The sequence below is a fragment of the Schistocerca cancellata genome, chromosome 2, assembly GCF_023864275.1.
Source record: "Schistocerca cancellata isolate TAMUIC-IGC-003103 chromosome 2, iqSchCanc2.1, whole genome shotgun sequence".
NCBI lineage: Eukaryota > Metazoa > Arthropoda > Insecta > Orthoptera > Acrididae > Schistocerca > Schistocerca cancellata.
Genome location: NC_064627.1, coordinates 73436884 through 73455377, shown reverse-complemented (window position 1 = coordinate 73455377; position 18494 = coordinate 73436884). Strand labels below are relative to the sequence as shown.

Here is an 18494-nt window from a genome sequence, read left to right as displayed (position 1 = left end):
GGCTAGTTGTTACACAAGGTGCTCCATGTTGTGACTTTGAAGTACCGGTATGTGTGTAGATATAGATATTATTCACAGTCAACTGCCACTTTTCACATCAAGCACGTGTATTGTCTAAATATTTTGCAATTTGTTTTGATTATGTGTGACTTTACAAGACAGTTAACAATGGCATCATATGCAAGCAGTCTAGGAAGGCTGCTGAGATTGTCTCCTAAATCATTCCCTTCTTAGGGGACCTCCAAATATTGCTTCAGCTTTACTAGAGGACTTCCTGTCATTTACAACAAACAGTGACTTTTCTGACAAGAAATCATGAGTCCAGTTGCAGAGATGCTACTGCATAGACACACAATTTGATCAGAAGCCACTTTTGTGACTAAAGAGACTAGTTGTGTTTCTGAGAACAATATTTTCTGAATGTGTGCCGGTTATGTGTCAGTAAATCATTTTCCTCAAGACACTTTGTAATGCTGGAACAAAGTATACATTCCAAAATCCTACTGCCAATAGATATTAGTGGTATGGATGTTTAATTCAAGGGGTTACTTCTATATCCTTTCTTGTATATCGGTCTGAGCTGTGCAAATTACCCTTCTTTGCATATGGACCTTTTGTTGAATAAGCTATTGTATACAATTGCTAACAGCGAAGCTATTTCATCATCACACTCTGAAAGAAACTAACTAGAATATGATCTGGACTGGAAGAAATAGTTACTTTTCTACACTGATGGCTGAGGGTATACTCAGTTCACCAGTTGTTCTTGATGCAGCTGGAATATTTCCTTCGTGTTCTTTGGTGAAGGAATTTTCGTAAACATTGCTCAGTAACTCTGTGTATATAATCCAGTTGTTGGTAAAACTAGCGTTGCTATCATGCAAAGCAGGTGTAGATTCTGCCTTGGCTAGGGTACACTTTACATGTGATCAGTATGTCTCTTGATTTTCTACCAGATTACAAATTGGAAGTTAGTTGTGGAAACCATTACAAGCATCTCATATTGAAGTCTGCACTAATTTTTGAGCATCCGTAAAACATTGCCAGTCTTGTAGATTTTTCATTCTTTTAAATCTGGCATGCTTCCTTTGTTGCTCGTGCAAACATCATGACCTGTTTCATGTAAGATGAGGATATGTTCCATCTCTTATTAATTTGCTTAGTATCATCCCTTATATAGAGAACATACATGACATTGTTTCTACCTAAATTGCTTGATTTCTTTGAAATGCAAATCCTAGTATGTAGTATAATTAGTGTGGTGTTTGAAGTACAGAACTGTGTATGAGAAAACTACAAAAATTTTTCTTTCTGTAGTTGCTCAGTGGTGTCAATCACTTGGAAGGAAAATGTTTCTTCTGTGTGTGTGTGTGTGTGTGTGTGTGTGTGTGTGTGTGTGTGTCCACGGTAATGGGAAAAACTGTTATGCTTTGTGCAGGGAGGTGCCTAAAAGGAATGCAACAGGAGAACTGATCCTAGCTGTGAAGCGTGGGAGGGTGAAGTACGTGCAAGAACTGTTGGCAGCCGGAGCAAAGATCACGGTGCGGGACAGGAAGGGGAACACAGCCCTGCACTGGGCGGCACAACGGGGAAATAAGGAGGCCGCCAGGTATCTGCTGCAAGCCGGGGCCAACGTGGAGGCTGTCGACAGCTGGTGGCGGCAGACGCCATTGCACAGGGCTGCAGAGTGGGGCCACAAGGCAGTGGCGAAGATGTTGCTGATTTCCGGTGCTGACCCCGACATCTGCGACGGGGATGGGAGGACGTCACTACACTTGGCGGCCTTAGGTGGCCACGTGGGGATGGTGACAGTGCTGCTGGCAGCGAGTGCAGACCGGGGCATCAAGGACTATGGAGGGAGGATGCCTGTAGACATGGTCAGGGAGAAGGACAGGGAGCAGCTGTTGCCCCTACTCAGGTAACTCTCCGGCTGTACACACACTTTTCTTTGTATTTTATGATATCCAGTCAATCTGATAAGTGCTCCTACACTTGAGTCACAGAAGTGTATTATCGGAGTATGTAAGCATAAAAACTACGTATCTAGCAGATCTTTATGTGCACTGTTGCACCATTACAAATAGTGTGATGCAAATATTGTTCAAATAAGATAAAAGCTCTTTCATCATTTTCGCTTTTTATTAAAACCATAACGTCATTTTGACTATATCACTGGTCCTTTTCAGTAGCTGAATTTTTAGAACGTGAAATATAAGACAAGAAAGTGCAAAATATGCCATTGCAAGTAGTGAAAGCTCTCGTGCAGATAAAACTTAAACCACATAATCATTTATTTTCAGATATATTAGTGTTACATTTTCTATACTCTGGCGCGTGCGCACGCATGCACCCCCCCCCCCCCTCCCCCCCCCCCCCACACACACACACACACACACACAAAAAAAGAATATAGAGTTTTCTGATGAATGAATAAATACTCAATTGTGATCAAATCAGGCGGGGACATAAAAAGCTGTGTTGCAGTTCATTGACCATGATTACTGGTGTGTTCCCAAAATCAAACAAATGCTCTCCTGAGAGACAGCACAGAAAAGCCCTAGAACCTTTGTGAAAATGAATAACAAGTATTTGGCTGTAGTAACACATGAACCAACTACACATTGGGTACCTCTGTCTGTTACACAATGTTGAACTTCTGGAACATGCAGCCTATGTTGTATATTACAATCTCCTGAAGGCTTTAATTGCCATAACATTGTCAATTGAAATTTCATTATAACATATGGTATTTTCAATGTGCCATTAACATTCTTCAACTACCAATGTGACATTTCCTGTCTTTTATTACAACAAATTGCACCAGTAATGCTGCATTTTTGTGAGTGTCCAGGTGCTTTGACACATCATATACACATAGGACATAAGTTATAATATAAAATCCAACAAATATTGGCTTTTAATTAAAATGACAAAATCCAATATGGCATCAACCAAGTTCTGCCTGTGAGGTAGGATATGATCTTCTGTACCATTGACCACATTCCTCTTGATGAAGCAAAAATCTGATTTGCTGTATTGTTTCCCACCAAAGAGTTTTGAACATAAAATTCGACACTGTGACATCACAAAATTCAACCATCGCCTCAAGCACAAACACATCACGTGGGAGAGTGGACTTACACAGATATACATTCATCTCCATCTCCATCTTGACATCTTGCTGATAGTCTCCAGAAGTGCACTTCAATAAGACAGCAGCCTAGTACTCATTTGTCACAGGTGTCAGACCAGTCAGTAGGGTGCAGTTACCTCTCAAGTGCACCGGCGTAGTAATGTGTGATCTACATGGCTGTAGTGTAAACTGACTAACCCTTATAATTGTACATTAACTACATCCATGAGGGGGACATTACGCACAGCTCTGCCTCCTTACTTTCTTTCTGCGTTGAATGTTAGTATCCAGGCATTCATTTCATAAAGCAGCACAACACAGTTTTCCAAGAAATTTGAAAAAATGGCTTTTGAAAATTAGTGCACGAGATGTGAGTCTTCACAATAAATTAAAATTTTGTACAAAAAGTTCAAAGAATCAAATATTTTATTATTTATAGATATTGAATGGGATTATTTATGTTAACAACTCTGTCATTTCACAATAAGGCGTTTGCATGTCTATCAAATATTTAATTAAATTTTATGTGATTAGTGATTAAAAATAGAAAGATGTTATTTTTATTACAATTTATGATTAAGTTTTGTTAATTATATATTTACTGATAATTTGTAAGGATACTGCTGAGAATTTTAAAAGCTGTGGATATAAACTGAAAAGATAATGTGATTAATACAAAGCAGAAAGTGACAACTAGAGTAGGGAATGAGGAGACAGAAGGGATGGGCATTGGAAGGGGTGTAAGGCAAGGATACACACTGTCACAGAAGCTATTCTACACTTTTAGAAGAACTGATACGTAAGACCATAGAGGCATTTTAATTGGAGGAGAAAGGATAAAAACTATACAACACGCAGATAATCAAGCAGGGTTGATGGAATCAGCAGTTACAGAAGACGTTGAAAGAGTATTGCAAGAAGGGGCAAGGAGTATGGAATGAAGATAAATATATGAAAGACAAAGCTGATGAGAATAAGCAAGAATGAATCTCCAGATAACATACTCCTAAATAAACAAGTGAAGCCTTTTCTGTATCACAGAAGTCTAATGATGTGGAGTGGAAGCTGTATAGAAGAAATGAGGAGGTGGAGGATACCTATTGGAAAGAGAACGTTTGAAAAGGTGAAGCCATTACTGATATCTAGGTGAATTCCAATGAACCTGAGGTAATGATTTACTGAATACCTTGCCCTGAGTGTAGTGTCATATAGTAGTGAATCATGGACAATTGAAAAGAAAGAAGCCATCAGGGGGGGGGCTCAGCATTTGTTTGCTGGATACGAGCTTTGGTGACCCGGGGTTCCTGAGCTGGGGACAGGTGAATGTCTCCAGTCCTCTGTCACTGTAAGCCATGGGCATGCTTCAATGGCCTCTGTGCAATGTGGCGATGGAATGTTCCTGGCTTGACTGTCAGATCACGAGTTTGATAAAAACATAAAAAAAGCACCACCTTAGTCTCAAGGTGTACTGCGCACTAATGAGATGCGTGACTGTTGAGGTGGAACAGTCACTAGTGGGCATTGTTTGGAGAACCTGCCGCACATCAGTTGTAGGCATTTGGGGCTCTGTCTAGGAGGACTTTTATTTCTCCAGCTGCTTGTGGGATAGACCCTTCGAAATTTTCTCTTCCTCCTCCTAGCGGAATGGGCGGGCCACTGTTAGGTAGCAACACCCAATCAAAGAAGAGGGATTGTGCAGCCAGTCCTCTTAATTCAGGTATTATTCAGACTGCTGACAAGTACAGCAACAGAACACATGCTGCTGACCAGAATGTGGTTTTAATAGCCAAACAAAAGAAGATAGTTTTGAGAAGGTTTCTCCCTTTATATATTTAGAGGGAATCTGTAGCTCTTTAAACTTAATTAAGCACTTGCACAGTGGTACACTGTTAGTGGAAACTTCTAATTCTCAGAAAGCAATCAACCTTCAAAAAACTAGATGCCTTAGGGAATATGCAATAGAAACTGATATGCCTTGAACAGCAGCAAAGATGTTGTGACTTGCAGGGATCTTGATGATATTTCCAGAGAAGAACTGAAAACTGAGTTGACCCAAGACGGCATTAATGTGAAAAACATGATGAAAACAGTGGATGACAATCTAATAAAATCAGACTCATTGATACTGTCTTTCAACAGCCTAGAACTTCCAGAGCATGTTAAAGCAGATTTCTTTCACCCCAGTCCAATGCACTGTTTTAAATTCCTGCACTTTTGGCACACTTCTCTTTGTTTTAAGGGAGAAGTCACCTGTGGAAAATATGGCAAGACCACTCATGAAGGAGTTGGTTGTTCATCTCCTCCAAAGTGTATTAACTGCTTTGGGGGTCACCCTGTCTAGAGTAGGGACTGCAATGTCTTCCTTGAAAAACGGAAGATCCAGGAGATAAAAATGACAAAGCATATCCCACATGGTGAAGTCAAAATGATATACAAGGCACGTACAGAGGAACTGAAACTCCTGACCCAGGCATGCCCCCCTGTGCATGTGTTTACAAGAAACACATTTTAAAGCCACTGACATCCCTGTGCTACGGGGCTATATACTGCTCCAAAATGTTCACCTGACGAGGCACAGAGCCAAGCGAGGGGTTGCTGTGTTGTCAATAACACACATCACTCCACTGTTCTCTCCTTGGTTACTGACCTATGAGCAGTAGCCACTGCAGTGCATGTGGCTCAGAAGAGCACTATCTGCTCACTGTACGTACCTACACAGGATGTGGTAGACTGAGGCCATCAAAGGCCTTACTGAACAATTCTCCTACCCCTTTCTACTAATGGATGATTTCAGTGCCCATAATGTATTATGGGGCTTGAACTATACTTCATCTACTACATCTACATCCATACTCTGCAAGCCACCTGACGGTGTGTGGCGGAGGGTACCTTGAGTACCTCTATCGGTTCTCCCTTCTATTCCAGTCTCGTATTTTTCATAGAAAGGAGGATTGTCGGTATGCCTCTGTGTGGGCTCTAATGTCTCCTATTTTATCCTCATGGTCTCTTCGCGAGATATACGTAGGAGGGAGCAATATACTGCTTGACTCCTCGCTGAAGGTATGTTCTCGAAACTTCAACAAAAGCCCGTACTGAGCTGCTGAGCGCCTATCCTGCAGAGTCTTCCATTGGAGTTTATCTATCATCTCCGTAACGCTTTCGCGATTACTAAATGATCCTCTAACGAAGTGCACTGCTCGCTGTTGGATCTTCTCTCTCTCTTCTATCAACCCTATCTGGTACAGATCCCACACTGCTGAGCAGTATTCAAGCAGTGGGTGAACAAGCATACTGTAACCTACTTTCTTTGTTTTCAGATTGCATTTCCTTAGGATTCTTCCAATGAACCTGACTGGCATCTGCTTTACCAACGATCAACTTTATATGATCATTCCATTTTAAATCACTCCTAATGCATACTCCCAGATAATTTATGGAATTAAATGCTTCCAGTTGCTGACCTGCTATATTGTAGCTAAATGATAAGGGATCTTTCTATCTATATATTCACAGCACATTACACTTGCCTACATTGAGATTCAATTGCCATTCCCTGCACCATGTGTCAATTCGCTGCAGATCCTCCTGCATTTCAGTACAATTTTCCATTGTTACAACCTCTCGATATACCACAGCATCATCCACAAAAAGCCTCAGTTAACTTCTGATGTCATCCACAAGGTCATTTATGTATATTGTGAATAGCAACGGTCCTACGACACTCCCCTGCGGCACACCTGAAATCACTCTTACTTCGGAAGACTTCTCTCCATTGAGAATGACATGCTGCATTCTGTTATCTAGGAATTCTTCAATCCAATCACACAATTGGTCTGATAGTCTATATGCTCTTACATTGTTCATTAAACGACTCTGGGGAACAGTATCAAATGCCTTGCGGAAGTCAAGAAACACAGCATCTACCTGGGAACCCGTGTCTATGGCCCTCTGAGTCTCGCGGACGAATAGCGCAAGCTGGGTTTCACACAATCGTCTTTTTCGAAATCCAAGCTGATTCCTACAAAGTAGATTTCTAGTCTCCAGAAAAGTCTTTATACTCGAACATAATATGTGTTCCAAAATTCTACAACTGATAGACGTTAGAGATATAGGTCTATAGTTCTGCACATCTGTTCGACGTCCCTTCTTGAAAACTGCGATGACCTGTGCCCTTTTGCAATCCTTTGGAACGCTACGCTCTTCTAGAGACCTATGGTACACCGCTGCAAGAAGGGGGGCAAGTTCCTTCACGTACTCTGTGTGTAAAATCAAACTGGTATTCCATCAAGTCCAGCGGCCTTTCCTCTTTTGAGCGATTTTAATTGTTTCTCTATCCCTCTGTCATCTATTTCGATATCTACCATTTTGTCATCTGTGCGACAATCTAGAGAAGGAACTACAGTGCAGTCTTCCTCTGTGAAACAGCTTTGGAAAAAGACATTTAGTATTTCGGCCTTTAGTCTGTCATCCTCTGTTTCAGTACCATTTTGGTCACAGAGTGTCTGGACATTTTGTTTTGATCCACCTACCGCTTTGACATAAGACCAAAATTTCTTAGGATTTTCTGCCAAGTCAGTACATAGAAGTTTACTTTCGAATTCATTGAACGCCTCTCGCATAGCCCTCCTCACACTACATTTCGCTTCACGTAGTTTTTGTTTGTCTGCAAGGCTTTGGCTATGTTTATGTTTGCTGTGAAGTTCCCTTTGCTTCCGCAGCAGTTTTCTAACTCGTTTGTTGTACCCACTCGGTTGGTGGAGAAATCTACTCAAAATATTTTCCAAATTATCCTTCAGGTGCTCAGCCACAACAGCTGCTGAGCCAGGGTTCCTGTACAGACACCCAATTACCATGTCTGAGCCTGCTTTAACCATGACCTTCACCCAAATTATTTCACATTTCGGATCTCCATCAATTTCCTTCGATACTATTGCACTTCTTATCGCTATAAACACGCCTTCCCCTTCACTGTCCACCCGATCTCTGTGGTATACATTCCAATCTGAGTTTAGAATTTCATTACTGTTTACATCTGATTTCAGCCAACTTTCTGTCCCTAGTACTATGTGGGCATTGTGACCGTTTATTAATGAGAGCAGTTCTGGGACCTTTCTATAGACACTCCTGCAGTTTACTATTAGCAGATTAATATTGTTATTCCCTGTTGCATTTTGCCTACTCCTACCTTGCCGCGTCTCAGGAGGCATCTTGTCGGACCTAGGGAGGGAATTCTCTAATCTAAAAAAACCCACATGTGCACTCCACACGTACTCCACTACCCTTGTAGCTGCTTCCTGCGTGTAGTGCACGCCTGATCTATTCAGGGGGACCCTACATTTCTCCACCCGATAGCGGAGGTCGAGAAATTTGCACCCCAGATCTCCGCAGAATCGTCTGAGCCTCTGGTTTAAGCCTTCCACTCGGCTCCAAACCAGAGGACCGTGATCGGTTCTGGGAACGATACTACAAATAGTTAGCTCAGATTCTACACCGCGAGCAAGGCTTTCCACCTTCACCAACCCCGCCAACTGCCTGTATGGACTGAGGATGACCTCTGAACCCAGACGGCAGGAGTCATTGCTGCCGACATGAGCAACAATTTGCAGTCAGGTGCACTCAGTGCTCTCTATCGCCGCCGGCAGGGCCGCCTCCACATCTTGGATGAGACCCCCTGGCAAGCAGACAGAGTGAACAGTGGCCTTCTTCCCCGACCTTCCCGCTATTTCCCTAAGGGACTCCATCACCCGCCTAACGTTGGAGCTCCCAATCACTAATAAACCCCTCCCCCCGTGTGCCTGCTCGGACCTTGCCCTAGGGGTGGAGTTTCGGAGAACTTCATGATGTCTCAGGAGCTGTGTGTCCTCACTACACACAGTCCCATTCATTTCTCAGTTGCTGTTGCAACGTCCTCAGCCATTGACCTCTCTGCTCTCCTACCCTTGCAGACAGCCCAGCAGAAAGTAACTGATGATCTTTATTCCAGTGACTACTTCCCACTGTGGATCCACCTACTGGATGGAGCATTGCCTGAACTGAAGCCACCAAAATGGATGGTCAACATGGCTAACTGAATGCTTTTCAGCCATCTGGCTGTGTTTGAACACCACAACAATGTCTAGGAATGGGTGGACTACATTACACAAGTGATCCATCATGTGGCTGACTTATCCATCCAAAAGTCCTCAAGTCATCTTAGGAGGCAGACTGTATCTGCGACAGTAGAGAAGGCCGGATTGGACTTCATACCCAGCAATTCAAAGTCTTGTAACTACCCTTCATCTGTGTGGGTGCTGTCTGACAAGTAAACATACACAAGGGATACACTTCGATTTTGATTGGCTTTGAATATGATGTAATCTAGAGCAAAATAAGACACACACATTTTTTTATACATGCCCATACAGCCGTTAATGGGGTAAAACACCCACTTGAAAAAAACTGAGTGTAATGTTTCCGAATGAATACCATTTAAATGGTACCAGATAAAAAAATATCTTCTAATGACAGTTCTAAAGGTAAGGTATCGTACAACGGTGCTTCCAGATTTCTCGAAAACTTTTATTTATTTATTTATTTATTTTTGCCCCCCGCCCCCCTATTTTGGTTTTCATTTTGACATTCTGACTAATAGCTAAATGTATAATGTCATTAATATCAAATTCAATCATAGATAATGAAATAGTAGTCGAAAGATACATTTGTCAGAAATTAGATAGAAATATCACAAGTCTTTCTCATGTATATGTGCAGGGTGTATCTGAAATGAATGTAGAAAATGAGACGGCTAAGAGAGAGAGTCATAACAAGCATATTTCAAATAGCAACCCATGTCGGCATCCCTTATCATATGGCACTAGGCGTCATTGAACAGCGTCGCATGCCTCCAAGATGGTAGGCACACAACAAATGTCAGAGCCGTCATGGTGGCAGATCTGCAGGGCAACAATTAAATAGATTTGTAACATCAAAGTAAAAGAGATGTCAGGTTGAAGTTTTATGATCTTTATTTGCAAACAATGTAGTCGACATAGTTGTGGATATTCCAGGTGGGACAACACCATGGGTTTACCACCTCTTACTGGGATGTGAACGCATTGCTTCTGGCTATGCAAATGCCTATTTGATTGGTGTTGCGTAGAGGGCAGCACCTGCACACACTGCGGAGTCTGGTTCACTCTGTGTCAGTTTGTCCTTAAACATGGACACTCTTGCGTTTGTTAGTGTGTGGAGTGGACAGTAAATGGAGCACTATTCTTGGGAGGAAAGAACAGATATGCAATGTGCTTATGGGGCAGGGGATGGAAATACTGGTGCTGCCCATCTTTTGTCTGTTCAGTGGTTTCCGAATCATTGAGTGCCAGATCCATGCACATTTACTGCCATCCATAGGTTCCTATTAGACAGGTTCACTTGAGGTATGTTCGCCAGTGACATGTTCTCGTGATGACACAAGTGCATTTAGGACCTACTTCAAAACCCAGTGTATTCATTTTGTGTTACTGGTGGGAAGAACTGAAGTCCTCAATGCACAGTGCATACACCGGCACTTGAAATTGAGGTGTTAGCACTGCTGGAAAACACACTCTCAACAAGTATACAGCATGTTACATGGGAAATGGGTGTAAACCATTCCACAATTCGTCATGTGTGACATGAAGATGAAGTGCACTCCTGCAGCCTGCTGATGGTTCATGCTCTTAACCCAGATCCTACATCGAATTGAATTCTTCCAGTGGTGTGTGCCATTCAAAAAGACTTTCTGAACCGTGTGCTTATTATGGATGGGACATCCTTTACATGAGAAAGTGTGTTCAACAGCCACAATCAACATGTGTGGGGACAAGAAAACCCGCACGCTGCCTTTGTTCCTGATCACCAAGATCACTTTGCTGTCAACATTTGGGCCAGCTTCTTAGGCAATAATCTGGTCAGCATGTGTGTGTGTGTGTGTGTGTGTGGTCAGCATACATGTTTGTGACTGGACACAAACAGATACTTAATCTTTTTACAAGAAACTCTGCCACAGTTGTTAGAACATGTTCTACCCAGTGTGCGAGAGCATATGTGGTACCTACATGATGGTGCACCAGTGCACTTTGCACATGCAGTGTGAATGCATTTGAATGATACCTTTGGTGAGAACTGGATAGTGTGCGGTGGGCTGGTGGCATGGCCTGCACGTTCCCCCGACTTGATGCCCATTGATTTGTTTCTTCTGGGGCCACCTGAAATCAGTTGTCTATGAAACACCCATTGAGATTGACGAAGAGCTGATACTACGCATTACGGCAGCCTCTGATGCAATTTCCTTTTTGTCAAGTGTGTTTGAAAGGGTGCAACAATCACTCCATCACCATTGGAGGGCGTGCGTTCAGGGAGTAGGGTGTGATTTCGAGCACTGTTTGTAACTGTTTTCAAATAAAGGTTATAAAACTTCACTGACTTCTCATTTACCTTGATGCCACAAGTACATTGAAATCATTGCCCTGCTACCATGACAGCTCAGATGGCATGTTGTAAGCAACTCTGTTCAATTATGCTTAGCGCTGTACGCTAATGAATGCCGACATGGGTTACTATGAGAAATATGCTTGTTATGACCCACCCTACCAGCCATATCATTTTCTACATTCATTTCAGATACAGAATATTTGTGTGTGTGTGTGTGTGTGTGTGTGTGTGTGTGTGTGTGTGTGTGTGTGTGTTGTAACCTTTTGTTACATTTCGAATGGTTTGTGCATTGTTGTTGTAACATTATTGTAAATCTTTACAACATTGAGGAAGTGCAGAATTTTTTGGTTCAAAAAGTACTAAATGTACTTTGATTTTGTGCACAAAGCACATTGGATGACTGCAATTTCAGAAGACACAATCAGTACGTTTAGATGGTTTCCGTTCAGTGTAACCAGTCTTGTATCATGCATATTTGAAAAGGTCTACAAATCTGGGAGAAGAAAATTGATTGTGTTGGAGAGAGATTGAATTTTTAGAATAATATTTCTTAAATGCTAATTAAAATCATCATTAATAGAATATAACATCATCTGCAGCATGTTTGAAGAAGTTTTTCCACAGTCATAATGTACCGGGTGATCAAAATGTAAGTATAAATTTGAAAACTGAATAAATCATGGAATAATGTAGATAGAGAGGTACAAATTGACACACATGCTTGGAATGACATGGGGTTTTATTAGAACCACAAAAATACAAATGTTCAAAAAATGTCCGACAGATGGCGCTTCATCTGATCAGAATAGCAATAATTAGCATAACAAAGTAAGACAAAGCAAAGATGATGTTCTTTACAGGAAATGCTCAATATGTCCACCATCATTCCTCAACAGTAGCTGTAGTCGAGGAATAATGTTGTGAACAGCACTGTAAAGCATGTCCGGAGTTATGGTGAGGCATTGGCGTCGGATGTTGTCTTTCAGCATCCCTAGAGATGTCGGTCGATCACGATACACTTGCGATTTCTGGTAACCCCAAAGCCAATAATCGCATGGACTGAGGTCTGGGGACCTGGGAGGCCAAGCAAGACGAAAGTGGCGGCTGAGCACACGATCATCACCAAACGACACACGCAAGAGATCTTTCACGCGTCTAGCAATACTTTTTTTTTTTTTTTTTTTTTTTTTTTTTTTTTTTTTTTTTCCCCTAATAAAACCCCATGTCATTCCAAGCATGTGTGTCAATTTTTACCTCTATATCTACATTATTCTGTGGTTTATTAAGTTTTCAAATTTATACTGACTTTTTCATCACCCCGGTATATACGTCCAATGACTGAATCGTATTGTTCGTTCTGGAAGGAATCGTTTATCAATGATGCTGAATATTTTTCTGTTTTGCCCAATCCATGAATCAGAACACAAGACAATTTTTCATTTGTATTAGGTACATAAACCAGTTTAAACCATTTCCTTACAAGCCCCGATATCAGTTACAGGATGTAGAAGTGAATACAAGGATATTATTTTGTGAATGTAAACATGGTCCAGGTTGATTGAATTATTTTTTATTATCTATGTGACTGCTCATTTTCAGGCACCTGTAATATTTTTAATATGTTCAGAAATGGCTGGTTTGTACATTAATTGTGTACAAGCTATCACAAATAACTATATTTTGTAATCCAAGTTACTTATGTATCTTAAGCTTCCTGCTTTATTTTACATTATAATATATCACTGGTACATGTCAAAAGGAATACATCTTACTTCTGTGCATATGTGGCACAAAAACATTATACTATTGTACATGGTTACATCCTTTAGCTGATACAAACAGAAAGATACCATCTCACACTATAACCGCAGCTGTTATGGTATAACCAGAGGTGTTAAGAAGCTATCTGTGGATCATTGATAACATTAGGTAAACTACTGGTGCCATATTCACTGGCATATTATGTTCATTATTCTCACAGGTGTTATCTTATTAAAAGCAGTGGAACAAAACTCATACATCATATTTCATACCACATGTAATATTAGAAATTGCAGCATCTAATTCAGACTATAAAAGAGTACGTCAAGCCTTTTAATGAGGCATGTGTGTCAGTCTATAAATAAAACAATACTGGCATAGCAAGAAATACGTCATATGGTACATTAGAACTAGTACTAGATTACATTTATACTACATGACCTTTTCTTTCTCTTTCTTTTGGTACGTTGTTATAATAAAACTAGAAAAATAAAAGAAAAATATTGTGGAATGAAATATGAAAAGAAGCCATAGTAGAGAGGACTAAAAAGTGGGAAAAATGGAAATGCTCAAAGAAAATTGAAGATTATGATCAATTTAAACAACACAGAAAGGAAACAGGTGAGTTAATCAGAAATACCAAATGAACCTTTGAAAATGACAAACTTTTGGAAACGGGCAAAAATTTAGTAGAAAATAATATTCGTGACTTTTATCAAACTTTTAGGAACAAAGTAAAGCGTTACCAAACTCCAAATGTCTGTTTCAAAAATGAAAATGGCACAGTTGGGTTAAGCAATACTGGAAATAGTGAAATACTAGCAAGATATTTTCATTAGCTTCTGAACTGTCATTAACCAAGTCATAAATTGGAATTCTCAATTATTAATGAAAATTTGGAAGAAGATTTACCACCAACTATAGAATAAATTCAAGAAGTAATTAAGACCCTCGAAAATAGCAAAGCTAGTGGAGAATATTCTATTACAGCTGAACTTTTGAAGTGGTTCTTGCCAAATATAGCAAAGGAGCTAAATTTACTCTGTGAAGAAATCTGGAAAACAAAAAAATTCATAGAGGAATGGAAAGTTGCCTTGATACACCCACTCCACAAAAATGTAATAAACAGGATGTAAACAACAACAACAGAGGAATCTCTTCACTGCCAGTAGCATATGAAGAATTTTCCAAGATTTTGTTAAGCAGAATAGAAACAACGAAACAACACTAGACAGTCATTTAGGTGAATATCGAGGTGGTTTTATGAAAGAAAGGTCATGCCCAGAGCAAATATTCAATCTCAAGTCAGATTACTTAATCCAAAGGACATTGTAGTTATGTCTGTGGTTATCAAAAAGGCTTTTGATTGTGTTGACAGAGAAACTATAGATAAAATAATTCGAGAATTTGGCAAATATAGTCCGTGAAATACTTACAGGTATAGTCTGTAAAGTAAAATTTATGGGAGAAATTTCACAGCCTTTCAAAATAAAAACAGGCATACGACAAGGCAATGGCCTATCCCCAATTCTTTTTACTAGTGTTTTAGAGAAAATAGTAAGAATTTGGAACGAAAAACTCAACATCTCACCTATAAGTTTAGGAAGAGGAAAGCAAAGAGTTTGAAACCAAATGTCTTGCATTTGCAGATGATTTTGCTATACTTTCTGAAAATGTGCCATCTGCTATAACACAAATAAATCTCCCGGAAGAAATAGCCAGCAGACTGGTTAAGAATTTCTGCAGTAAAAACAAAATTTTTAACAAAATTTGCTCCAAAATTTCTGAAACCAGATATTGGCCAAAGAGAGAAGATAAGAAAATTCAAATATCTAGGGGAGATAATCCAAGAAAATGCATTGGAAAAATCTGCAATAGAGGAAAGGTTGCTTAAAATGGGGAGAGCATATGGTATCACCAAAAGACTTCTACAATAAAAAGTGCCTAATCAAAAATGCAAAAATAAGGCATTACAACACAGTATGCAAGCAAATGTCTGGCATTAAACTATAATTTAGATAAATTAGAAGTACTAGAAAGCTGAATTATAAGAAAAATTTTAAGACCACCAAAACACAGCAGAAGGTTGGATTTTACAAAGTAATGCTGAGATATACCAAAATATAGAAAATATTTCAAATGTAATGAGAAAAAGAAGATTCATAATTTTTGAACATCTGTTTTGAATGCAGGACAGTAGATTAATCTTATTAATTTTTAAATATTTGTGTGGTAAGAGTCCACAACATGCTGGGTCAACAAAGTAAAAAAGTATTTAGAAAGAAACAAACAAACAATATAAAAATAGAAAATATAAACAACAGAGAAGTCTTTTGGGAAAAAGAACTGAAAATTCCAAGGCAGGGTAGCTAAGAAGACTGGTTCAGAAAGAAGACAGAAAGAAGAAACATAGTGAACAGGTGAAGGCATACTGAGAGAAAAGAGAAGAACAAAGATTGGAATGTGGTCCTCATATGGCCTAATCTGAGTAAAAATAAAAATTAAAATTAAAAAAGCTAGAAAATCATAGTTGGCTTACACCATATCAGCACATTTATTATTAACAATATGTTGTATTATAGCTATTGGTACATACAGATGCTAAGGAAGCAGAAGGAGCAGTTATACAACTTCATATTAAGTGGAAGTAGTAGCTACAGTTATGAGAAATATGGTCTCATTTAGAAGCTCATATTTGGATGTCTTATAGTACTAGCTTATTCGTAGGTCATGCACCATGTGCCGTGTTCCTTGTAGTCATGTAATGCAATTTTGATCCCTCTCTTCAAATAAGTAAAGGATTGCACATTTCCCAATAGTTAGGGAGTATCGCATTAATGAGCTGTGTCAGAGGCACTGTGGAGGAAATGGTTAACTGTCATCTAGTCTGGTTGTTGGAGACCAGGCAATTCCTTAGCTGTTCTCAGTGTGGATTCCAGAGATTTTGGCTCACTGCCAACAACCTGACCCTGCTGGAGGCGGCTGTTCAGCAGGTTTTTGTACGTAAGCATCACAGTCTCTATATGCTCTTTGACATCATTAATGTGTGCAAAACTACTTTGAGACAGAGTATTCTAGAGCAACTTTGTCTGTGGGGCTTTCATGGCCACCTCCCCATCTTCGTACAATCTTTCCTTTTGCCATTTTTTTGGTCCCGAGTCAGTGATATGCTGTTAGATTGTTTTGAACAAGGGAATGGTATCCTTCAGGGCAGTGTTTTTAAGTGTTACCCTTTTTGTCATAGCCATAAACAATATCACTTGTCCAGTAAAGAGTCCTGTACAATGCCCCTTATTTGTGGATGATTTTGCGGTTTTCTATTCCTCCTCCAGTATTGCAACAGCAACTCGTCAGTGGAAACTTAGTGTGCAAAGATTAGAGGAGGGGGCTGCAAAGAAGGGTTCTTTCTTTTCTGCAGATTAGTGTGTGTTTTCGTGCGCGCGTGAGCACGTACATGTACATACACGCGCGTTAACTCCCGTGGCTTTAATTGTTCTCGTCTTATTCTTAATTTACCCAACTTGGGTATGAGGGATACAATTCTATGTTTTGAAGACTCAGTGGGGTTTTGGGGCCTCATTTTTTACTCCAAACCTGAGACACATGAAAGCCAAAACCCAAAAGGCACTGAGTATCATAAAGTACCTTAGCCATATATCTGGAGTGGACAGGGTGCATCTGCTCCAGTTTTATAGGGCTTTTGTGGATTTGTGACTAGGCTGTGGGCGCACAGTGTACATATCAGCAAGATCAACTTATCTGAAGATCATATGACCTATTCACCATGAGGGATTCAGCTGGCTGTGCATGCTTATAGGACTAGCCCCATACCCAGTCTCTGTGCTGAGGCTGGGGAACCGCCACTCTCCCTCTGGTAGCAGCTTCTCATGGTGCATCAGGGATGTATAAGTTCCTCGCAGTTCCATATTCACGTGCATACCAAAGGATTGCGCATCTGCCAGTTGGAACACATTTTCTCTAGTTGTTCATGAGTAGCAAGGCTGTTCAGGATCCATGTGTGGTGTGTGCTGGAGTAACTTGGTGTGGAGTGAGTACAACCCCAAATCCAGGGTTTTAACCACCTACCACCCTGGCTACAGCAGAGGCCCATAGTAATTCTAGATTTAGTGCAGTACATGAGAGAGTGCACTCCTGCATATGTTTTTAATACATCTTTTAATGGTATTTTAACCGATCACATCTCTACAGCTGTCTTTACGCATGGGTCAAAACTCGGGACTCCATCAGTTGCTATGTTGTTTTCCCTGTTCGTGTCTTTGATGTGGAAATATATGTGATCTTGCAGATGATGGAGCAGATAAGATGCACTTAGAGTACTAAATTCCTTGTCTGACACGATTCTCCGAGTGCCCTTCACACTTTACAGTGCTAGTACCCAACATATGAAACATTCCAGAATATCCAGGATGCCTTCCTCCAACTATAACGGCTGAGGAAGGAGGCGTTTCTGTGCTGTATGCCAGGGCACATGGGTATTATGGGGAATGGAAGGGTAGATGTAGCAGCCAAGGAGGCATGTTATGATTCTCAGTTAGTTCAGTGTTCCATCCCTCCAGCATGCTATCATGTCACTGTTGATGTACAGAATCATACGTCAATGGGAGAATGAGTGGCTGGAAGTGACAGACAATAACCTGCATCTAGTAAAACCCACAACATGGTCGTGGCATACCTCCTTCCGGCCACATACACATGACGGGGTCCTCCTTACTCATCTTCATATGGGCCACAGCCATACAATGAATGGCTTCTTGCTCCAGCGAGAGGACACTCCAATGTATGGTGCTTGTAGTTTATAGATCAGTCATTTTATTAGACTGTGTTTTACAGATTGGAGGGCAGCGACAGATTTTCCAGCAGACGTGCCCTCTGTTTTAAGTGATTTGCAAAGTATTGTGGTTAGAGTTTCAAAGGTTTATGAATTGTCCAACATGTTTCCTAAGATTTTAGGCCGATGGTCCTAATTTTTTAACAGGGTGGTTGGCTCACCCATGTTATTTGTAAGTGGTCAGCTGGTCACATTTCCCTGTGCTGTTGTTTTAGCTCCTCTGTCATTTTACTTGTGTTTAATTCCTGGTGTAGCACCGTTCAGCCATTCTTTGTTGTCTCAGTGTCTGATAGGTTGGTA

General features: G+C 40.5%; 1 protein-coding gene across 3 annotated transcripts in view; it reads left to right on the top strand.

Annotated features, from left to right (window-relative positions):
- LOC126161343 (fibronectin type 3 and ankyrin repeat domains protein 1-like) overlaps positions 1-18494 on the top strand; it is a 109520-nt gene that overhangs the window by 66175 nt on the left and 24851 nt on the right. For all 3 annotated transcript variants that reach the window (XR_007534899.1, XM_049917108.1, XM_049917107.1), the window contains exon 3: positions 1439-1918. Coding sequence is in view for 2 of the 3 variants with exons in the window: in XM_049917108.1 (XP_049773065.1) it covers positions 1439-1918 (480 nt within the window). In the remaining variant the exon portion in view is untranslated. The remainder of the gene's footprint in view (positions 1-1438; positions 1919-18494) is intronic.